Here is a 24,916-nt window from a genome sequence, read left to right as displayed (position 1 = left end):
ACCAAAAACCATCCTCTCCCTCCAGACCTTGGATCATCTTTCCTCACACTGGAAACAGTTCAGACCCAAGCACATACTTTTCAGCATGGCCCAGGGCCATTTCGGGGTTTCCTGCTTGCAGGAAAGGGCTGAAGGAGTCAGATGCATTAATAAGTGCCCAAAAGACTCCTTGAAAGTGCAGATACACCCATGTGTCTGTTTGGCATTCAGTATTTCCCATCAGTGCCACCAAATACAGAAGTGGAAAATAAAGCGATGCCTGTTGTGGGGGGTGTCAAACATTGGGCCTGAAAGCAGAGCAGTTGGGGGGGGGGGGTCTCATACGTATTTTAAAAAAAGCACTTTTTTTTTTTATTCTGTTCTGCTTATTTGATTGTCTAAAGCTGATGCAACATAAGGATAGTTACAGAAAGAGTTAGAGTTCATTAAATACCCAGAGCTGTCTTCATTGTTCAACAGCATCTGTTGCAACTTAGAAGAACCGACAGGTATCCTACAAAACAACTGCAGGTTTTTGTAAGTTACTGTTCTATAGAAGGGAACAGCACGTTTCAAGTCAGTCTGGCAATGGGAAGAATATTATTGCTGAGCAGAACTACCGACCCAGGCACCTGAATGTGATCAGATACCAAGACCTTATTTAAACACTAGCTTTGCTACGTTCTAATTTGTCTGGAAGAATCACATTATTATTAATCAAAATATTTTTACCTTGGTGTGCTATGCTAAGTCTTGCTAAAGAAGGAACCAGGAAGTTGCAGCATTTGTCAAGTGAGTTTTTACAATGATTTTCTACAAGTGACACACGAAGCTAAAGGACAACAGGGCGACACAGGCCAAAGGGACCACAAAGGGATCACTGAACTGAAACTCCACAGTTATGTGCGGAAGGACCTAGCACAGGGATGCCGAAAACGGCTTCTGCTCAGTGTTTACTCTGTCTTAGCACAGGGGAGTTGAAATATTGCCATGCAGAAGCCACATATCAGCACGTATTCACTGCAGACCAAGAACTGTATCTGGCTACTCCTGATTACGCATTCAGGTTATACTGTTAAATTTGTTACCTTGGGAGCAAGGTCAGAGCAGAGAATTTTGCGGAACAGTTTTGCCCTCTAAAATATTGACCGTTTCCCTCTCCAAATAGACTTTCAAAGAATGGTGAAGGGCTGGGCAGAAACAAAGGTGGCAGTTTATCCCAGTTGAAAGAAAAAAAAAAATCTAAGTCACCACATCACAAGACTAGTTTAGCTAAAAATGACACTTGGAAATCAAACAGGGCCACATGGAAGTTGGTCTGAACACAATGAAAAAAAAAAAAAAGGGAGGGAGAAGTTGTAAATACAGCGATCTCTAAGTCACACGTTTCCAAGGAGCTACCTCCTTCATATACGTGCTAACATTGGAGTGCTTAGTACCAGACAGTCTATTTGCTCACAATATTAAAGGGCATCTAGAATTAGCTAAGGGAGATTTAAAATCGCCTGCCGATTGGATATAGAAAGGCTTGATCCAGAGATGGTCCATCAGTCAAGAGTGTGGATTCCCCAGGCCTTCCTGATGACTGTCTTGCAAACTAAAATAGAGAGACAACAGGAAAACATTTCAGAACCACTTTGGAAGCGTGGCAGAAGTGTCAGATTGAGCCCTCATAAAGCAAATGCTTAGACACAGTGCCTCCAGTGCAGTGGCTACACACCACGTTTCAGCCCTAATCCAAAGCAGAATTTCCAACACAGACTAAGACTGACAAACATGAATTGCAACTTAAATAGCCCTAGCAACCCAGAGGCCACAGTAGAATTATGAGAAGACCATCAAGTCACTCTCTAAAAACTAGAGTAAATGAAGAGGAAACTTAATAGCTCACATTTTGTTAAAAGATTAAAGTGTATTTAGCTGATTTTGGAAGGTGGTAAGACTCCCCCTCCATGTTCCTCTCTTACCACCACATAACCACTAATTGATAGAGCACATGTAGGGGCAAACAGTCAGTCCCTGATAAAACTGGGATTGGGCCCCATTCATTCCAAGGGCAGCCAGGACTGTGATTTACTGCCCTGGAAATGTTTTGGATTTGGAATTCTCATCTCTGCATAACATGGACAATCTTTTCTTTCTTGCTCCTACTCACTTCCCCAGTATCACATTTAAAAAGAACAACAACAACAAAAATCCACACCCAAATCCTGCCCACCCCCTCCCAAAGTCCAAATCAAACCTGATTATATGATTTAACAGAAAATGGTTTAACATTCTCAGCACTGCTTATGTCACCATCAAGTGTGCTGTCTGGAACAGAGCTTAGGGGGTTAGCCAGCAAGGGCAAATTCATATATGCTCTCCAATATGACAGTCCCTCATCCCCCAGGCTAGCACATTCATAATGAAATACATGAAGTTAGCTAAAAGCTTTAAAACTCTCCTCTTGTCCTTATTTCCCTCTGATGGGGAAGCACTGATGCAGGTTTTGATCCATTAATAAATACTGTTAACAAATGATATTCCAGAAATACATTCAAATGGTAGTATCTGCAGGTCCAACTAATTCCTCATAGACTGACGAAAGGTTTTTTTGCAAGTCTCGGAAATGGGCACATGCATTATAATGAAATAAAAATAGTAGTGAAGTGCACAAAACGTTCTAGCACATTTTACTTCAACTTGCAGCTCAAATATTGCTTTAGAATAATTCTGAAACAAGACAGTAAATTCACTCACTGACTTACCGGTAAAACAGGTTTATTATCAATTAATACTACAGTTTGATTGCCAGAAACTACAAATGGGATCATTTGTCCAAAATGTATTTGTCTTAAAGAGAGCAATGAGTTTTGTCAAACTCTCAGTACCTACAGTGTACAAGGAAGAAGTCACTTTAGTCATCTGCAGCCGTCATTCCTTTCACTGGATCTTTTTCTCTCATCTGAAAGAGGAAACACGTCAAATATTGATTCTCACGTGACGTTATTTCAAACTCTGTTGGTGTTGAACACATTAAACAATCTTCTTTATGTAAGTTCTTGTCTATATCTCGGTATTGCAAAACAGTTCCTGTGAACCTGCATATCTAGACACCACTTTTGGTTAAGCTCAGGTCTTCTGACAATCTGTAACCATTAGCCAAAGAGCAGAATGTGAAACTAATGAAACTAATAAAACATGAAACATGAATGTGAAACATGAAACGAATCCAGTACCTTGAAACACCAGGTGAGGGTGGGTGCAAAATACACCCAAATCACAGAACTATTATCTCCTTAACAGCAAAATCAAGTTTCTCATAGAGCTAAAGAATGGTTTTAGCAAACCAGTTTTTGGAAATTTCCAATGACCAGCCAGCCAGCTTTGGGTAAGAGAAGATTAAGTGACAAAAGAACCATTGACACTCGTACTCTGTATTACCTATGCGTCAATATATTTATTGACTCAAAAATGAATGCAAGGAGAAGCCCATAATGATTAGAAGGAGATACCAGAGCAACTAAGTCAGAGCAATCATTCAAACCACACGCAGAATGACCTAAATAGCAAGAGGACAATATACAATATGCTGGGACAATGGAGCAATCTTTCCTCTCTTGAACGTACTGGTCGGAAACATTTTCTTTCACAACCCACACCTGCCCTGCTTTTCCACTGACCTCATCCAGCTGTCTCTTGGTCTCCTCCTCCATCCTACGGATGTCCTCCATAGTCAGATCAACCCACTTATCAAGCCAGCAAAAGAGCTGCCGATGGAAGTTTGTGAAGAGACGCTTTTCTTGCTGAAAAAGAGAGAGGAAACATGATGTAAAATGATGTAAAAATAATCTTTCATGTAAAAACGATGCCAAAGCAATTAATATGGATCCAACTAGACCATAACAATTCTCAGAGAACAGTATCAACGAGCTCCCTGACATACCTTTCTACAGATGTGCTAGAACTGGAACTGAAACTAGCTCAGTTTCAGCTCACTTACTCTTTTAGGAGAACATCTAGAGCCTTGAATCTCTAAAGAAACTTTTTTTTTTTCCAAGCCTAGACAGCAGCCTGCACGTTGAACAACAAATTACTGAATGCTTTAGACATCTCCTTTGACTCAACAATATTGTTCTGATTGAATATAGCATTCAAGGCTTGGTTTACTTAAAGAATGATGCTAAGACTGAAGCAGCACAGAAAAGCAGAATCAAAATAAAAATTGTTTTCAAATAGCCCTTGCCTTGCTAAATAGTAGAGGCCAGCAAATGTAAAGGACTGAAATGCACTTACCTTGCTTTTCTCTTTTGCAGTGATTTCAAACAAGTCTAAACTTGTTTCCAGAGCTGAAAATCTTTCAGTGGAAGTAACTAACGTGCATAAGCTATTCCAAGTTACAGGCAATTTATTTCCGTTTTATCAGAGATAAGCTAGGCAAGATCATTATTAGATAAAGGTATGCAATTGGTCTTGGCAGGTTTTCATTGGGGAAGGGCACTTCAGTTCTACAGTTATGATTTTGCATCTGATAAGTTGGTCTCGTGAAAAGACACTTGATTACTTTGAAGCGAATGTGCAGCGAAACAGAAAAGGCTCGAAGACACTGCTTTGTTCAGGGCTTTTGTTATAGACACTTGAAACCTGGCAGCATGATCATTCCTCCTTGCAGTTCCCTTTTAAGAATGACATCACCAAACCCAGGTTTTTGCAGAAGCAGTCCTGTAGTTTATCAGTATCAACTGAATACTCTGAATCCTGAGTCTAGTATTCTGCTGTAGTTCATCAACTCATTCAGAGAAAGAAACACTCCTCCCCTCACAAAAAAACACCTTTCCAGGATACCAATTATTCACTTTAATATGATTTTTTTTCTTCTCTTTCCCTCTGCCCCCCCCCCCTTTTTTTTTTTTTCTCCAGCAGATGACTGGAAAAGGAAAACATGAATATAGGAGATGGGAGATGAAACATGCCTTAGTTCCTCATCTTTGCCCAAAGAGCTCACTTACCTTCTGTATAAAGTTCTCAACTTTGTTTTGCAGACCCCACCACTTGAATTTGACTGTTACCAGTTTATAAGCACACATGTATGGACAATCCGTCTGCTTCCCCAGCTCCTTCTGCAAAGATATAAAGATATTTACATCAGGACTCAGGTCAAACTTTTCCAGGAAAGTGGCTCCTTCTGTCAGTATCATGATGCCTTTCTACAGTGCCTCACAATCATCATTCATCCTTACACCTTTAATATTTGTCAGCAAGTTTTGGCACCTTTTTGCTCACCCTCTTTTGCATCAAACCTATAGATTTTCTGGAAACACCTTGCGGTCGCTGGTGGCCTTCCCCGCGTTTTGAAAATGGACCCTTTCTTCCTATCTTTTGTTCTTCATTTTTCCTCCATTAAATCCATCTTCACCCTTATGCCATGGCTACTTAACTTCCTTAAAAGTCTTTTGACAAAGACCCTAAACAAAGATAAATTTACAAATCCATGTAGATTTTATCAGCTGGGTCATCCATACAGTGATCAAGACTTTGAGGAGCTCCACGAGGTTTGAAAGGCAGGATTCCCCACATCCTTTCACAGAAACCAGATTCACCCACGCAGATGTACACTACTTTCATCCCTTATTACAGTTCCAACTAGCCTTGCCTGCTAGAAATCAGTTGAATACCTGTAGCTCCACAGATCCCACCCAGAGTCCCATTTAGAGAAGGGTGACATATTCACCATCTAGACTCTTCATATACCAAAGGTTTAAGTGAAAGGTTAAGCACTGCTGCTCATAACTCAGCTATCTCATCCTTGAGTTCCCTTGGTGAGCTCTTGGGTCGAACACCAGACAGTTCTAGAAATTCCTCTGAACTCCTCCTGCTCGTATCAAACTTCCAGGTTCTTTAATAAGAGAACAGATCAGCTGTTGAGTTCTGTGTTTCCTGCCACAGAAGCAGATTCAATGTCTTGCACGCATCTCTGTCTATGGTCCCCAGCAATTCAGCCATACTTCAGGCATGCAAACAGGTAGCGTTACTGAACTCATGGAATTCACACCTTCCAGTTGGGACCCAGAGGTCCACGTCCAGTCTTCACAGATTTAAATTTTGCTGGATCTTCTTCTGCCTTGTAATCCTGTTGGATGGATGCACAAGACAAAACACAGGTTATCCTAGTGTTACCCAGCTGCCCACTGTCACACAGGAGATATTTTCTTGGTGAGCAGAAATCTCTAACTCACTTCTGAAGAGCTGCTGTTTTCGCTCAGACTTCACCATTAGCTCAGGCTCTGTTCAAATATATATTTCACCCTCCTGTGGTCCATCCTAGATCTATGTGGGGAAGTGGCATCAAAATGATGCAACTTTTGTACGGCATGCTTCAGGACAACACTATCAGATCTGTAAACTCCCAGGATACTTAATTTTTCCACATATCCTTCAGGGGCTAAAACAGCTGCTGCAGAAAATACCTGTGCTGTCCAGGGCAGCGGCATCAGGTAATTTTCCTATATCAATATGATGCTTACATACTGCATAGTGCAAGTAGAGTCAAACTCACAATATCACCAAAAAGAGAGACATTAGTTACGGGCCTCTACTGAACAGCCAATACAATTTGTAGCGTCCTCCTCTTCCAGGTTAGATTAAGACCAGGGCATGCAGTCTAGTCCGAGCCCCACTTCAATTAAAATGAAAATGGACTCAAATCATCATCAAGTTACTGTCAGAAGCATCTCCAGGCGACCTTAGCTAGCTCTCTCAGAGCATTTAGTTCAGAATAGTCTGTATTTGCAGACATATCTTACTACCTGTCTAGCTTGTCAGAATGAGATGCTACTTGCATTCTGCAAATCCCTCTTTATTGGAAAGAAAAGCCAAAATAAGCACTACTTTTGTTTAAATGGCAAGACTCTGATTGAGAATACGTAAATTAGTCAAGTTCAAACTGTACCAGAAATACCAAGTGGTGGAAATCAAACACATTACTTCCAAGAAGGGTTTTAATTTTTCCATATAGGAATACCCCTTAGTTTCCTACAGTAACTGCAGTGCTTCTTAGAAAAGATTAGCTACGAGATACAAGATGCAACCACAGGTCTGCTTCAAAAGAGATGCTGTTTAAAATTCTGTAAGGAAAGGGCAGTGCACTGCTATCCAACTATGCATACATTGCCTACATGCACTCTAAAGCTAAGCAACATTTTACATTTACATTTTACATCTATTTACATTTTACAATCTTGATATAGGCTCTTAGAACAGCTTTTCCTCCACCTAGCTTCAACCATGTTAAGGAGCAAGGAAGGTTGGAGAAAGGCATTCCTCAATATCCTCTTATTTGTGACCATCCCCCCAAATGCATTTGTGTATTACCCTTTTTTAACAAAAGGCTTCCCATCCCAGGGAGTTCTTTCCTACCTACCATACCTTGGGAAGTACTTGACTCCGATCAGCAATGTCTATGTAAATAGCTTCTACATTCTTCCATACATCTGGCTCCAGTTTATGAACCTACAGGGAAAACACAAGACAAATGTAAATGATTCAGCTACAGAGCATTCCTGTGACAGTAAAAAACAGATGGAGATGCAGACACCCACTATTCCCCTTCTAGGGACAGAGCAGACATACCATAATAAAGCACAACCCGGGATCTTCTAAGTAAACAAAGGTGCTCAAGCAGCACAGGCATTTGGGGGACAGTTTTATTCAGCATATATGAGGAAGCAATGAAAGGAATTTTACTAGGCAGAGTTTCTGCCTTGCTAGGGAAATAAGCATTTTGAATCCTGGAACACTGAGAATAAAGAGAGTTTTGTGCAGCAGTTCCCTAAACTAGCAAGGAAAGCAGTTCTGTGGCATTAAAGAGATAGATAAAGTACGTGACAGAAGTACTTACATTCTCTTGTGTTCCAAGATCTGATTTATGCCAGGTTTCAATTTTGATCAGGAAATCATCCTTCATATACTCATTCTGTCATCGAAATAAAGCTTCTGGTTATTCTTTGGAAATAGAGTTTGTCTTCTTATTAGCTAGATAAGCAGCAGCAAAGTCAACTCAAATTTGACCATTATAACTTGATTGGGGTTTGAGGGAGCTTCGGATTTATCTGTAAACATGGGGGTTGCTTTTAGAAAAGTTATCTGATCACTAAGTGCACAAAACCAAATAAATCACGAGTTGTTCACTGGGAAAAACTCCACTGTCTTAGTGAAATGTGGGAAGAGAAGAGCCTAAAGAAGAAAGTCTACCACTATTTAGAATTTAGAAGGGGTAACATAAGGTAAACATGCAAAAATTGGCTTTTCAAGGAGAATATTCACCTAGCACTGCATAAGTGCTTGGATGCAACTCTTCATATGAAAAACAGTATCAAACTGATACGTTGATAGCTATTGTGCGAGAAGGGAAGGGACAAGCACACTTCTGCCAAGTAAGCAAAAAAAAAAACCCTGTCCAATAACCCAGTTATTACTGTGGTTAAAAAAAGACTTCCAAAGGTAACTCTATCCTCCCTCAAGGTAGTACAAACAAAAACACAGCCAGTGAAACACTTGGCATGGCAAAGGGAAATATCAAATTTAGAAGGCAGATTACTCAGAGGGACATAATGATAGGAACTTTCTTTTAATCTGTTTATCTGAGCAATGGTACATTCCAGCACACGTAAAGCCTGCAGTAAAAGATCTCTGTTCCTCATTACAAACTGTTTGTGGAGGTGCTGCAGGTGAGAAGGGGCTGGGAGTTTAGCTGATCTTACAATGATTCACAATTACAATGATTTACAATTTCAGACATTGCAAATGCTTGCACAGTCAGCAGTAAAAACAATACTTACTGTAATAACTGGTCCAAGAAATCGACACATGAAAAGAAAGAGATACAGTACTTTAGTGAAAAAAAAGAAGGTATAACAACCATCACCCTCCTCCCACTGTCAGCAAGACGGGGACAATTCCAGCTTCCCAGGGAGCTGTTGATATTACTGAAGAAAGAAACTCTAGAACTCTGTTAAAAATAGCTAACTTTGCCCCATTCTCCTCTGGAAATTCTCAGAATTGGAGAAACCCAGAGGAGCAGCAATTAATTATGTACTGCCACTTCTGCTCTCTGGACTCCAGCCAGCTGGATGAGAAGATGGAATAAGTTTGTTCAGCTGGCAGCATTTTACCAATCCTTTCTCAGCTTGCAGATAAGAAACCTCTCCATAGTTCTGCAGCAAACACATGCTGGATTTCAGGCCAGGGCAGACCTCATCATGCCTGCACGCAGTAACCAGACCCTCTGCTGCTCATGGTAACTGAACTCCCGGGGTAGTAGGGCTCAATTATTCAACACAGAAAATCAACTAAAGATCCTATAACAGTCGCCATCGGTTCTACCTGAGCCTTCAGAGTATGTTAGCAACTCCAGTCTCATCTTAGAATAAGGATGTCTGTGGAGCTAGAACAAACCACCAAATTTAACTGTAAAATTTAACAGGAGGGCTCCATGAAGAAGCAATTTTGTTTTAAATGTATTGTTAAAATTTGTGAATTTCCCATCCAACATCCTGTCGACAGAATCATCCCTTAACACCCATCACAGAAAACCAACTGCTTCAATTGCCTGAGCCTTAGACTAGTCTAAGCCCCTCACAGTTTGAGGATTGCTTTTTACAGAGGGCTGATTATTTCAACCAACATGAGTTTGTGGCAGAAAAAGAGCACAAGCAAGCGGAGCCTGGGCCATTTTTTAAAAGATTTAATTTCCTCTCAAAGAACACTGCATTATTTTCTGCAAGGAGGAGTTTCTTTCCTACTAGTCCATATGAAATACTGGGTAAGCCAGCAATAATTATAAACTAGAGCCTTCCCATGATAAAGTGCTTTCCATTACTAGGCTCCATGAGAGCTGCCTTAAAACAGGTTCATTCACCTTCCTATGGCAAAGATTCTTCAGTTCCAAAGGAAACAAGCTAATCTCTTTAGAAATGGCCATTAAAAGTTAGATGCTCAGCTTGTTACAAATTGAGGCCTGAACCTGGAGGTGTTACAGCAGTAACTCCTACACATTTCAGCAACAGTTTTAACTCCTCAATTTCTTGACATTTGGCCACAGGCAACTCATGCTGACACCCAGAAGAGCGGAACACACAATAAATTGCTTTTTTGGAAGCATTTAAATGACATTAATATCCAGGTCAGACTGCAAAAGAAAAGAGCCAAGACTGCTGTTCTCCTCGGCAGCAGCCCATAGTTTTTATCTATCAGGCAGGCCTCACTTCATTTTTACTGTACATGTTATCAATGCATATAAACAACCACCTAATTTACAATTCACATTCTAGTACATCTGCAGTACTTGTTTGATAATGGTGTATAAAATACGCATATTAAAGTGATATTTGAGCTTTTCAGAGGAGATATGTAAATGTAAGGATGTTCACCCTGACTTGTGTATTAAAAAAACACTGTGCTGCACAACTAGAAAGTTTTTCTCCGAACTTAAAAGGCTCTGTGTAATAGCTGTTGTGCAAGAAAGCACACCAGCACCACCTAAATATCGGAAAACACTGGCAGGATGCCACTAACTCCAGCACAGTCGATCCAAATTTAGGTCTTGCTGCATTCCCTGCTCCCAAGTTTCAACACCTGTAAGAGCCCTGGAAGCCACGCCAGGTGCTGGGAGCCACTGTGTATTTTGTGCTACGGAGAAAAACGCACGTGAGGTTATCCCAGTCTTTTCACTTCTGACCTAAAGACCTGAACTCGCCTCAGTGTAAAATGATAATCCAACAAGGCACCTATTCCACACATGAGTCCTTCCCTCCTGCCCAGTACTAGCAAGTGGAGGTTTCAACAACATTTCTGAGCACTTCTTGATTCGTGTCAGGCTGGCAGATTCTGTAAGCAGATTTGTCAGCCTCCGCATAAAAACTGCCTTCTGCTCCAGCTCCCACAACAATACAGTTTCTATCTCATTTTGTATTAGGTTTATTACAGTTGAGGATTTTTTTTCTTTATAGCATTTCTAGCATACCAAAATCCAAAGGTTTTATAGATTGTGCCAGAAAGGTTTATACTTAATTTTGGTATGGCAAGTGCAATTTTAGCAGTGAGACTCCATGCCTTTGTTCCAGCCATCGGCAGAGTAAGAAAAAGGAGGACAAAGATATTGCTAGACACTGTGTAACAAATCTGATGGAGTCAACTTAGATCCGTTTCCACAATTTAAGGATTTAGAAAGAGAATTGTTTGCATCTAAACCAGTTCAGTGTCCCTAGCATGGAAACAAACTAGATATTACTGGCTAGCAGATAGGCAACTGACACTCAAAAATAAAACTACATAGAATTGAGAAAACTAGGTTGTAAATAGGTTCTGGTTTCAGCATCTCGAGTGATTAATGGCACATTAAAAACTTATTTTTTGTTTGATGATGGCAGTATTTGAACTCTGTGCATTTGAAATATCCATGCCACTACCATTAACCCATGCACTTTTCACATACTTAATATTAATATTCCTCACTGCAAAGCACATCCATATTTTAAAACGCTCCATTTAAAGTTATGTTATCTTAAGTAAATTTTGTTGAAAAATTGTTTTCTTTTTCCACATTGACTTTCAAGAACAGTTAGAATTCTTAAGTTTATAGTTCCCATAGAAATTGTACTTCTGCCAAATAGCAAAAAAATGTATCTTTGAAAGATACAAACAGCATAAAAGGCAGCCAAAAATATGGTGCAAATTTGGAGGCAAAGTCAAAGCTGCAGTTCCTACAGCAACAAAGACCACAAACACAGTGGTGGTCAGACATTGTGGCTGATAATCTCGATGAATAAGGAGATATTAATTATTCCTCACAGCAGCAGAAGATGAGTTTGTCCCTTTGCACTGCCCTCAGAACCCCAGTCCAGAGATGACAAGTGGATTCACTTCACGTTTGTTGGTTGAGATTCTGCATTTGCGTCAAGCCACCATTTCCCACCGCCCCAGAAGCCACAGCATTATCTGCTCACGTTTCACTAACTTTAGATCCCACAACAAAGGAAATATCAATCACCTAACACTGTTGCTCCCTTCAAACTGCACCAAGAGGCAAGTATCCCCGCTCCACAACACTGGATTTTGCTTTTCCTGAGCCACTGGAAGGGCTTAGAGAACAGAAATCCAGGATAAGAGCTGAAACATCTTCTCTTTTGCTCACTTCTTTCCTCCTCCCCTCCTACTTCCCCCCTAAACGGGGCCAAAAAGCCAGCAGCTCCCAGCCTTTCCCCGCACACTCACCGGTTCTGCAGTAGGGATAGGCATTCCATGCTTTTTCATGTATATTAAGAGCTCCCTCTGGGGCCAGCATTCTCACAAATGTTGGCACTTTGCTGCAGAATTCGGGAACAGAAAGACAGACAAAGGTGTCAGTAAGAACCACGTGTAGCAAGGGCTACAGCCTAAACACTCAGAGAAAGACACACCAGCACCTAAAAGGTAGACCTAAGTGATAGATACATGATGCTGGTATTGGGGGAGTCACCCCATAAAAGTATATATATATATATATATATAGAGAGAGAGAGAGAGAGAGACTGTTGAATGTGAACAGGCTCTACTAAGCCTTCTTCACATAACCAGAAACATAAAAAAAAGAAACACACAAGGTGAACACAGGTTAAAATTTAGGAGGCATTTTGCTTTATAGGGAAATTCAAGTACCAAAATACTGCATAATGGGATTATATTTGCTTTGAAAGGAGCTCAGACACAGATTTACTCAGGGCAACAGCCACACTGAGGAGGACAGATGGGTGCTGCAGCGATGCTCACTCCAAGCTGCACCATGCACGAGCTGCTGAAGTTCTTATCTTACCTCCGTGTCTTCCAGGCTCTTCCCAACCTGTGATTTACACTAAAATCCCCTATTCCATCTTCCTGTGGCTCTGCTTGCCTTTTAACCCTGCCTGCCTGCGGGATGCTTCACTCACCTCTGTAAGTGGTAGATCTTGTGTGTGTACTGGCCCCGCTCGCCATCTCTTTCGTAGGGTTCATTCACCAGGACCTCCACTCCTTCACCTCCACCAGTTTCATTTTTACTGGCTTCTGCCACAGAATACAGCTGTCCCACTTGATACTAAAGAAGTTAAAGACACATTACTGTGATAGCTGTAATTTAGAAGAAGTTATAGTAATTTTACCAAGAGAAGCCAAGGGTAAAGTTGTTATCTGGGGAGAAGATGGGAAAATAACATCCACTGTGCATCCAGATAAGCAGCTCATTTAATTTCATTTTGACATGCAAAGCGTGACTGGTAGGAGGAAAGCAGGGCCAACAACATAACTATCTTTAACCCTTGGATCTCAAACTCAAAACCAAGACAAATTCAGAAGAAAGTAAGAAAAAGATGAAGGGACTGTCGGGATGACATTTAGAGAATCCAGGAGATCTCAGCTGTGCAGGAGCAAAAATCATTGTTATTCACTCTTTTTGGCACACAGCTGTTCAGCACTGCCAGTCCTAAATTAATAAGCATACAGCACTTTACGCATAAGAATCCCAAGGATTTTCACAAGAAACCTGTCTTAGTCTTTATGTGTATACTAACATGCCTAAACCTCTCTTGCCAAAATTAACAGTTATTTTACGCTATTTTCCTCACTGAACTTCTATTTTCCTTCTGAATCTGGTTTAAACTCTGCTCTCTCAGGTCCTTCCCAACCCAGCCCCTTTTTGCTTCAATTATCTTTACGTGACTCCAAATGACTCCCCCATATCTGTTCTTAAATTTTACTGAAATGAAATAATCGAATAAACAATCCTCCCAGAGGGCCAACCAGCCCATTCTGTCACCCCTATCCCTACTATTTTTCCTACCCTCTGACTGAAAAGAATTATTCATAGTCCAAATCTAAGCTTATTCAACTAACCTATTTTTGTTTGACTTTGGGCAGACTGCCGTAACATACCTCCTCTTGGCCACAAGCAGTAAACCACTAAGAGGGAAAGCACAGCATTTCTGCAGACAGCAAAATTTTTACCTTTAAGATCATTTTTCAGTCTCTTGAAGAGACTCATTTAACAGGATTAACCCCCAGGAGTCACCCACATTATTTCATGCCATCTAACTGCTTTCATAAGAAGCTTTTCTCAAATTTTTCACAGTTAAAACCAGAGCAAAATCAAGTATACGGGCAAGAGAACTTTCCCCTCTGCAGGAGATGTAAACACCAATGCACTCTTGCCTCTGGAAGCTAAAAAGTGGATGAAGAGCTTGGCAGAAACATGATCAAATGAAGAAAATTAATGCAAGCCTCTCCGAAGTAAAGTTAGAGAATCAGAAGAGGTTTGAGGATGGAGCTAAAGCACTAGGTCAAGAGGAAGTGTTCAAAGCATGGTCGAGTACAAGAGTTTTCTGAAGTGAAAATGACAAAAAAAAAAAACACCCTGCATCTGCAGACAACACATGGGAAGACTGTTTAGAAAACCTGCTAAGCTCATCCAGAAAGTGTCAACCATCAGAACCACAGTGACTAAATGAAAAGTAAAATAAAATCAGAGAACCCCCTCAAAACCAAAACTACAAAGCAATGGAATATGGCTTAGGCCTTCTTCCTGTGCACCAGCATCGCCCTGTGCATAAAATCAGGTCTAGGGAGCACTCAGCATTCCCTACACTGAAATCCAGACTGGAAAAGTAGAATACTGCTCAGAGCTGGTAACCCAGATATAACAGCCTGCTGGCACACCTCCAGCAATGAAGGAAGATTTCTAGAGTGGTTAAATTTTGTTGTCAGAGCATCCAAAATAAAAACGCAACCCAAGTTCCATGGAGTTTTATGCCATCTGTGACCACGTTCTCAAGCAGACATTTGACTTTGAGAGCAGAGAGGTGATGCCAAAGGTGCGGGGCTCGACGTGCTGCCCTCATTCTGGGGCACAGCTAGCAGCACAGCAGAGGGATTTAGACCAGTGCTCTTGTACGTGCTCAGGTCAACCTGTACAGTCACAGGTTTACGACAAAGCCAAATTTAACAAGTCTGACTCCCTGTTTGACTATCCCTGAAGAAAAGCACCCAGGAAAATCAGCTTCCTGAGGAGCTCTCAGCGAGCAGCAACAGCTCAGTGGGATCCCTCCAAAGGTGCTGGGCCAGGTTATCCAAACACCATTCCCATGGCTGGACAGTTCCTGCACCGTCACCGGCAGATTGGGTTTCAGCCTGGATTTGGGGCTGCAATATAACTCTCTGCCTCCTGACATTTCACACACTATATTGCTTTCCTCGTGACTAACTACAGATGACCCATGCAAAATGGAATACTCACCTCCCTCCAGAGGAGCAAAACACGGGAGTTGCAAAACCTTTGAAGTTGATCATTTTAATAGAGTAAAAGCCACACACGTGCCCTCATAGAGAAGGGCCCACATCATGAGTTTGGCAGCTACGGCGTTAGAGGGGAGGACAGAATGGCACTGACGGCTGCACAGCAAGTTGCAGGACAGACCTTCGGAGGAGCAAACTAATTCCTCTTAGGAACAGCCTCTCATTCATTCCTTTTCCCTTTTAAATACATGGGTCAAAGTTCAGACACTAAGAGGATAAGCCCTTAGGTTTGGCATCTTCACTGTTTAATCTTCCCTGTTATTTCTGATCCTTTAATCGTGTTGATAAAAGAGGAAAAAGCCCAAATAAAACTGTCCCAATGAACAGATCCCACAGCACCTGCCTGTGGAAGTCAAGAGAGGAGGAGATGCCACTTCCATGAAGTCTAGAGCAGACAGACTATCCTTGCAGCCCTGAGAGCTCCCAAAAAGTTCCTCTGTTTTGTCAGACAGCTACTCTTCTCGATCTGCCACAACATCTTTTATGTAGCTGCCTGCCTACCTTTCTAACACCACATTTCATTCAGAAGGCCTCATTTCAGTGCAGCCATCTTCCTCAAGAACAGCTATTTTCCAGAAAACAGCTTTGAACACAATTAATAAGAGTCCTTTGTGTTTGGCAAGCTCCTTCCCATGTGAGGGGAACAAAGAGGCAGCACAGCCTGTGTACACACAGCTCTAATCCATAGCAGCATTTCTAAGTGGCAGCTGGTGAGACACCCACACAGCAGCTCAAGTCCTTGCTCTCAGAGGTGACACTGGGCAGCGTGACGCAGTCGGAGACTACAAGAGGAAAGGTTAGTAGACCTGAGATGCACCGAGTTGTTTGTTGCTGCTGTTCTTTGCAGGGCAAGGACGCAGCAGACAGTGCGGGAGGGCAGCTTGCGGCGTGCCCCGAGCAGGACCGCGTTTTGGCAGAGACGCTTTGCCGAAGGCGGCTGCTGCAGCCTCACTCCTACATCGCAGTCTTCCAGTTTTAGTCATCACTAAGGCTTCTCCTCCTGTTTGTTCTCATCTCAGCAGTTACTTGGCTAAGCTATTTGCTGTTTTGCTCTTTACACATTAAGTCACATCTCCCCACTATCTTCCTGATCATTTGTTTCCTCTTGAATTTCTTACTACTGATAAAGCTCCGTTTGTTAGAGGTGAAGGGACTGAACACAGAATCACACAATGACACAGAAGATTTCCCTCAGCCCTATTACAATGCTTCAAATATACAATTTAATTTCATTCTATGCATTATACATTGGCAACAGACTTTTGGCAACAAATTGCTTGCTTAAGACGGGAGCTCTCTGGTCTTTCAAGCAAAACTTCCTTACATAAAAAGTGTCCTCCCCCCCTTCAATATCACAGATGATTAATAAGGAACTACACAGCCAAGAGCCACTACCAGTCACCACATCCTTATTTAGTTTGTATATGAAGGAGTCAAGGAAAATAACCAAGTTTTAACAGCTGTTTTGCAGCACAGACAAGCACAGACTAGTGGCAAAGTGATGCAGAGATGGGTGAACATTCCTGCACACAGGAAGGAGGAAGAAGCAGTGCACAACCCCAAGGCAGCAGTCGCCCTTCCGCTCAGCCCCAATAACCCCTCCTCTTTAGTGGATCCTTAAGGCCACCAAATCACATAAGCACCTATGCAAAGCTAAGTGAAGGCAAAACCCCCTCCTGCTTAGGGAGCTGCATCCTGAAATGTAGCCCATGGATCATATGAGAATCCACTACTCTTGACAAGGGACATAATTCCAGAGACATTCTGGTGATATGCAGGTCTGAGGAGGAATTAAGTTTGGTCAATACTTCCCATATCTAAGTGCATTCCTAAAGCATTTTCTCTAGTATTTTCTTCTCTTCTGGTTATATTTATTTGCTTTTCACTTTATAGGCTTTTCAGTGGGTTACTCAACTCTTTGGACTCCCTGCACCCAGGGTAAAGAAATACACCTTCGTAAACAGATGGCTGCAGGGCATCCTCCAACAAGGAAGTTGCTACAGTGATAGATTTATGCATTGCCTGAAACCTCAATTTTCTATACAGGCAGCCTACACACATGGCTCAAAACATGCCTGGTGCTGAACAGCCAGCCCGGGAGCAAAAAGAGCAGAGCAAGAGACTCGCTTTAACTGGATGAAGGTTAATCCTGGTATCAGAGAACTTAGAAAACCCCTGGGTTGGGCTCCATCCAGTCTAACCGCCTCAAAGAAACAATCTGTATACTGATGCTATGACTTTCCCTTAACACAGCTTGATACCTTGAAGTATCTCATTATGAAGAAGGGCTTCTGCTATTCGGGCTAAGGTCTTCCCTTACCGAGCTCTGGAGCTCCTTAACACATAGTTTAGCTTTTGCAAACACTTCTCTTGCCACTTGCAAGTTGGCATCTTTTACTTTCTTGCTAAGACTTACCCTGTTCTTTCTTTTTCAGTCTCTCCCTCACACAGGTAATAAAAGATCTAAGCACACCTACTCCAATAGGTTAGTCACACTTGGGTTAAAACTGCTTGAAACAGTTTTATGTAGAAAGCGTATAAGCTACAGATAAAGAGCAAGCAACAGCCTTTGTGCATTAACAGCTCTCATTCCTGCACCAAAATACTGCAGAGGCCTAAGATCAGCAGCTGAGCAAAGGCCCGGGTCTGATGGCAGCACGTGGCAGTGTCACAGCTGGCTGATCCACAGGAACAGGGAACTCGACGCTCAGGCTTTGCTTGTCTTTCACTCGCCAGCCCCAGGGCTGCGGCACATACCAACTTCCAAAGGGTCTCCTCTCAAAAGAGTACAAAACTGTCAAAACGACACGCTTCAAACAGGGACCATGAGCCATCTCACCACTGCCTATATTGTATATATAGCAGCTGCTATATTATGAGAAAGAAAAATGAACAAGAAGAGTGCTGTCCTCAAAAAGCCAGAACGAGCCCTTGACCAGGGCTCTGAAACTGAAGACTTGCAGTCAAGGACCACAACCCTGCCCAGAGAGGTTGTGGAGTCTCCTTCTCTGGAGATCTTCCAAACCCGCTTGGACGCAGTCCTGTGCCACGTGCTCTAGGTGACCCTGCGTGTGCAGGGGTTGGACTAGGTGACCTCGAGAGGTCCCTTCCAACCCTAAGCATTCTATGATTCTATGACAACCAAAAATCTATCCAGGAAAGGCAGACTACCCCAGCACTGCTACGACTCAGTCGTTCCCATTTCTCAGCTACTTTCCCCGCTATGAACAGAGGCAATGAGAAAAGCATTTTCACAGTCAGACTCTCTGCAAAGGATGCACAGTGCAGAAGGGAAGACTGTTAAGAGGGAGGAATTAAAGGTAAAATGCAAAATGCCACAAGGAATCAGACACAGATACTGCACAGCTCTTCCATGGCCAGTTGAACAATCAAAATCACTATCTCCACAACCTCCTTCACCAAACAACATGAAAGTTTTCTTTTTTCAAGATCTGGAGAAGATGGGTCTTAGAAAGTTTTAGGATATACCTATATAATCTTTGCTTTGATATACCAGCCTCATCAATCAGAAGAAATTGTTTTAAACTCTTAGACAAACAGTAACAAAAGAATTAAAAAAAAAAAAAACAGATTAAGGGAAACTCAAATTTGTAATAAAGCTTCCTCTTTATTTTCAAAAAAAAAATGAGGCGGGGAGAGGAGAAGAAAAAAAGAACAACAGTATTAATCTGGAAGAAATTGCATTTTAGAACAATCTGACAAGTTGAAATTTGTCATCAACAGATCTGAAAACACTTTACAGAAGGATATCAGTATCCTGAGGCTTAGAGAAATCACATTATTTGGCCAAATCGACAGTGACGGAGTGAGAGCACACAGGGTTTCTGAAGACAGCTATATCCTTCTTCTGTGTTTTGCAGTTTTTGTTCAAACAAATTGCTTTGATTGTAAGTTTATTTGCGGTCTGAAAGGGAGGAAGGAAAGAGAAAAGGACTTACCTCCTCCACAGACACAGGCAGGATAACACGACTGAAAGAGAATGCAGAAACAGAACAGGAAGTTAACAAAAGCCCCTGCAGTTGCAAAACTTAGATGACACATTCCTCACCGCAACAGCTCCCCAGCTTTCCTTTCCCCTCAGTCTCCTTTCCCTCTAGTGCAAGCATCCCTAGCACTTGCTTTTTAGGCCCCAAACTATTTGTATAACGGCCTCAAAGAGAGTCTCTGTGTGATATAGCTTAATTGCAACCTTAAACTATAATCTTGACATAGAGCCTTATGGGTAACATCTTCCCAGGCTATGAACAATAGGTAGGATTAAGGTAGTTGCAAGTTCTTTTTCAATATATTCTCCTCAATAATCTCATGTCATTTCTTGACAAGCTGTTGTAGAGCGTTGCTATGTACTTGAGCAATTCTGCAGTGAGCTGTGATAGCCACACCATTGCAATATGTACTTATGTGTCCTATGCGGTCGGAAGCAACTCCTATTTAGAGGAGCTGCACACAGCTGACTGAGAAAGGAGGAGCTGCCATTTCTACACGAGTCACTGGTTTCACATTGTGGTTTCCTTATTGCCTTTTAGATTCAACTGACTAGAGCAAAAACTGCCAGAAGTCATACTGAGATTTAGCCTTCTTCTTGTCCTTTCAAAAAATTTAAGAAGCAATAAAGATGCAGGTTTGTTAAGGCCTTTAAAACTATTATTTATGTTCTCCAAACTAAATATGTATTTTATCTCAGTTTCAGCACCGCTGATGTTAAATCAGGGAACTAAAGCAAGACAGAGATAAGAAATGGATAGAGCTACTGTGGATGCAAGACCCCAGGAGCTCAGTGGGTTTGTACTTTTTGAGGGGAGAAAAGGCGTTTCATAGCTCAGCAGCAGTCATTCCCTAGGCTGGCATGAAGAACCAAAGTAAAAACACTCAGAACTTCCACAATCCTGTGAAGTGAGAGACCATACTCAGCCCTAGCACACAGTGAATACAATGACTATTTTTAAATGCATGGAACACAATTGTTGCTATTAAAGGAGGTTTGTAAGAAGTGTTTTAAAGATGTACAAAGCTTTACGGAAATATTCCCAAGCAGCCTCATCAAAATTCGGGTGGAAAAAAACAAAAAAAAAAACTCAAACCGTGGTCAGGTAAGTCAGTACAGCTTTTAGGGCAAGGGAGTGTAACAAACTGCTAGACACATGAATAAATGTGATACATGGGAACAGTCAAGGCGGCTCTCGAAAAAAAAATCTCACACCTCAGAGGCAGATCAAATACAGAAAAGCATGGTCGGTTTATACACTCCATTTAAGCTTTGAAGAATTTCACTGTTAAGTCTCAAAGAAATGAAGATATGGGATAAGAAGAAAGTCATCTATACTAAGGATTAACAATCAGTTAAAATAGTAATAATAGTGATCTTTTTTTTTCCCCTATACAAGAAAAATGTTACCAGCGGACACCACAAGGACAAGCTGAGAGAGGCAAAAGTTTACAGATTATGCAAGATTATTTATGACAGCAAAGCTTTATGTTGGCTGCAAAATAAAGCAGAAAAAAATACTGCGAAGTGCAGATGAAATTTGGTATCAGTAAAGCAAAATAATGTGTGACAGGCACCCAGTCTCCCAAAAACACGTGGGGTAACGAGCCCCACATTAGCTGTCACCAGCGGGTATCTTGGTGTCCATATGGAAAAGCATCAGTTCAGTGGCAGTTCAAAAATAAAGACAACTTCAGAAAGTGGAGCAGAGAATATAAACAAAAAACATGAGATAATAGCCACACCTCTGTATAATCTCCTATGCATCACTGTCCTGAATATCTTGTATAGTTCTGGTCACTCCATCTCAAAAAGGATTTGGAATAGTTAGAAAAAGATAACAGATATGATTGGAGGTAAGAAAAAGCTTCTTCATTTAGAAGAAAATAGACCAGGCTCCTCATCTTGGAACAGAGGACAACTGAAGAGTTAAGACAGGTCAGCAACACTTCACAAAGTCATGAATGGTGTGAAGGAATGAATGGGGAAAAGAACAATGATTATTTCTTTAAAAAGAACAACTGTTGGGACATAATAAAAATCATTAGGCATCATATAACAAACAAGTCGAGAGTACTCCTGTATGTCATGCATAATTAAGTTATGGGATTCCTTGCCAATCACAGGAAGCATAAGTAATTTTAAAAAGGGATTTGATCAATTCATGGAAGTCTACACCACTCACTGGAAAGATACACTGAAGATCATTCTATTCACTATTCAAATATTGCTTCCTAAAAAATCTGCTAGATGGCAAGGTGGGAAAGGACCTTTGGTCCAATTCAGCGGGGTTACTCCTTATGTAGAGGAGAACAAAAACAGAGAACTGGTTTACCACAGACAGACTAGGCCATCAAATATGACATCAGGATAGATACCTGGTCTGGGATAAAACTGCAGTAAGAACCAAAGAGGGACAGAATAACAAATAAAGATGGAAGACGAAGTATCAGGGAAGAAATTCAACTAGAATTGAAGTATTTTATTTGAAAAAACTTGGCTTACAGGGGTTGACTTAATTCTGATTAGAAGGTAGAAGGCAATAGATGTAAATATTTTCGTGCATTTGTGTTTTCACAGAAAGAGAAAGAAGTGAAATAGTTTACAACCCATTTAGTCTAGCAAACAAAGAACATGCCGGTTGACTAGAATTTATAGGTAGTCAAGTGATAAGGAATGAGGAGAGAAAACGACTCAAGAGGGTAGGAAGGAAAAGCCTCTCAGGACTAGTAACTGGAACAGACACTCCCAACTTTGGGACAGAACATGATTAGATGGTAAGAAAGTATATGATGTGGTTACCTGCTATATCAAAGGCCCCAAAACACTTCAGAACACTTAAGATGTCTCTGAGATTAAGATCTGCCTCAAATGACAGCAAAGGGAAGCAGAGCTGCAGAGAAGGCCAGTGTCATTATTGTCACTCCACAGGAAAGGGAAGTGAGTCTCCGTGCTCAGATTCCCCTCAAGGTCTCCCACTGCAGTTTAAATCAAAACAGGGGAGACATGGCAAGATCTGAACTAGCATTTAAAAAACCAACAACGAGAGAGGAAAAAAAAAAAAAAAGACAAACTGCATGTTATCTGTGGCAAGGATAGGTAGAAATGAAAGATAATTGTGACTGATAGGGCATCAAATGAAAGCATTAAACAAAAGCTATTGCTGCATAACCATCAGTAAGAGAAGCTGCAGAGGAAAGGCAGATCATACACCTTGCCTGTCAGTGAAATATTTGACACAGGGCAAAGTCTCCTGAAATACCTATGGAACAGATAATACCTGTTTGGTTTACTAGGGAGGATGTAACAAGAGGTTACAGAAAGAATAATCTCCTCACATGACATGCAGCTTATTTATATTTTTACCACTTACACGAGGCAGGCAGCAAGCTGTTGAGGCACCCAGAACCAATGAAACAGTAACAGTGAATAGTCTTGCTCCAAAAGTCATGCCAAAACAAGTGGTTTCTAAATGTCTCAACAACTGCTTCCTGGAAGGCAAGATTTAGTCAAGAACAGTCTCAAGTAGCACTGGAATGGGTAACTTCTGCATACTACACTGGGGAAGATTTATACAAGACCCGGTACAATAACAAGAAAACAAAAGTAAATTATTTGACTGATTTTGCATCTGTGATTGCCCTTAGAGTCACACATCCTTTAACAGAGACAAAGAAGGGAAGGGAAAAAAAAGGAAGAGGACAACACAGCTAATGATAAGGCATGAGAGGTTCAAGGGGCTTCTGAAAATAGAAATGGAAGTCAGTTTTAAAATAATAATAATTCTTGACTTTTGCCCACTAGTCTTCATGTTCATTCTTTATATGTTATTTCTAGAACAGGTAGTGTGAATGACCAGGTAGATAAGCTGCCGTGGTGAGAATACCAAGTAAAATGATTTTTGGAGAGCATCCTCCTGTGAAGGAGCGTTGCCTTTTCAGGCTTGGGGCAGCTCCCGGCTCCGCGACACACGCTCTGGTAGAGGAGCTCCCTGGCAATGAGCTTCACTGCAGTGCGAGGCAGGACTGAAACCAAACCTAGGCTCATGAAACAGATAGCTGCACTGGAACAGAAATAAAACAGCTGCCATAAGAGAAAACGCGCATCTACCAACTATAGCCATAGATCAACAAAATAGCGGGTATAGAAGAGCAAGTTCAGTAGCTTTTCGTGCATCTACAACTGAGCGTTTATCCTGTGTGTCGCCTGCTACACAACGTGGCTGTCCAGAAGGTAAAGACGTCTCAATGTTACAAAGAACAGCTCTGCTGCTGCTGTTAAAATCTTCCCCCTCACTGCTGGGTAAAACTAGCAAGGATGGGAGAGGGGGGAAAAACGTTATTCATGATGAAAGGTAACTACAAGGTTCAGTGTGACCCTCAGCAGAGTTCAGAAGTTTAGGTCCATACTGTGCCCCAAGGTCTGGCAAAGGAATTGCCAGCAGGACACTGGCACTTAAATAAAGGCGCTTGAAGGAAATATCTGAAAGGCTTCTCTATCACCAAGATCACAGTTATCTTCCACTAGGAAGAGGGAGAAGGAAAACAAGCAAACACACAAAAAATAAAACCTCTTCCACTAATCAAAATAAGTTTAAAAGGACGGAACTTAATAAAATAACATGTAAGCTGCATCTTGAAGTTAAGCTCAAGAACACAAGGAGGAAACACGAGCAGTAGGAACGTGCAGCAGGAGCCTCCTGCCAAAGCGCTGGTCCGAAAGAGCACAGGACGCCCGGGCGGGCGAAGGGGCCCAAGGCGAGACCGCGCACAGCGACGGGACGGGGCTGCACGGCCGCTGGGACAGGCTGTCCTGCCCCTGGGTTCTTCCTCCTCTTCCCCTTCGCGGGACACAGCAACCACAGGAGACTCGGGACAGTGAAGAATTGAAAGGTGAGGTTTCCGCACAGGAAAAAAAAAAAAAAAAAAAAAAGGCCGTGGAGCTATTTTAGGTCTGTCACATTTGTTCCTCTTTGATTTTTCCTAGGTAGAAATTACATAGGGGGTATAAACAGGCTGGTCATTAGGCCCCATTACAACTGGAGGGAGGCGAGACCTCCAACCCCGCGGAAACCAATATAAACCAATATATAATGGAAGGATAAAACAGCACAAGAAAAGGCAGCAGTGCCCGGGCCGGGAGGCCGCCCTGGACACACGGACCCAGGCGAGGCCCTCGGCGGCCCCGGCCCCTCCGGGGGCACCCGAACCGCCGCGGCGGAGGGGGCACCTCCGCAGGCCGCCCCCGGGGGTGGGGGGAAGCGGGAGGCCGGGGCGCCCAAGCGGAGGTGCCCGCGGGACGCCCCGACCGCGCTGCCGCCGCCGCGACCTTCACTGCCGCCCCCGCGGGTGTCCCCCCCGCTCCGCGCCAGGCCCGCGGGGAGGACGGGGGGTGACCGGGACACGGCGGACAGCGCCGGGCGAGGGGCAAGAGGGAGGGAAGGAGGCTCCGTCCGCACTCACTATTCCTTGATGAGCACCATGGCGGCGCCGCCGCGCGCCTCCCGCCCGGGCCGGCCCCGCTGCTGAAGGTGAGAGGCGACTCGGGCCGCTCCGCTGCTCCCGCACCGCGCCGGCACCGGCAGGGGGGGGC

The 24,916-nt window shown here is 42.4% G+C and overlaps 1 protein-coding gene across 1 annotated transcript; it reads right to left on the bottom strand.

The window, feature by feature from the left end:
* Positions 1–400: 400 nt before the first annotated feature.
* On the bottom strand, positions 401–24,916 carry PITPNA (phosphatidylinositol transfer protein alpha). Its single transcript, XM_088530045.1, has 12 exons — positions 24,787–24,916; positions 19,278–19,308; positions 12,924–13,069; positions 12,232–12,323; positions 8,799–8,806; positions 7,859–7,933; positions 7,387–7,470; positions 6,014–6,091; positions 4,971–5,081; positions 3,645–3,767; positions 2,857–2,926; positions 401–1,576 (listed from the first exon to the last, which is right to left on the bottom strand). The coding sequence occupies exons 1-11, from the start codon at positions 24,804–24,806 to the stop codon at positions 2,879–2,881; spliced, it is 816 nt and encodes a 271-aa protein (XP_088386171.1). The 5' UTR covers positions 24,807–24,916; the 3' UTR covers positions 401–1,576; positions 2,857–2,878.

This window comes from Tinamus guttatus, unplaced genomic scaffold (genome assembly GCF_059628265.1).
Source record: "Tinamus guttatus ecotype Peru unplaced genomic scaffold, ASM5962826v1 Tinamus_guttatus_pri_ptg000356l, whole genome shotgun sequence".
Lineage (NCBI taxonomy): Eukaryota > Metazoa > Chordata > Aves > Tinamiformes > Tinamidae > Tinamus > Tinamus guttatus.
Note: the sequence above shows the minus strand (reverse complement) of the source record. Positions and strands in the feature narration are given on the sequence as shown.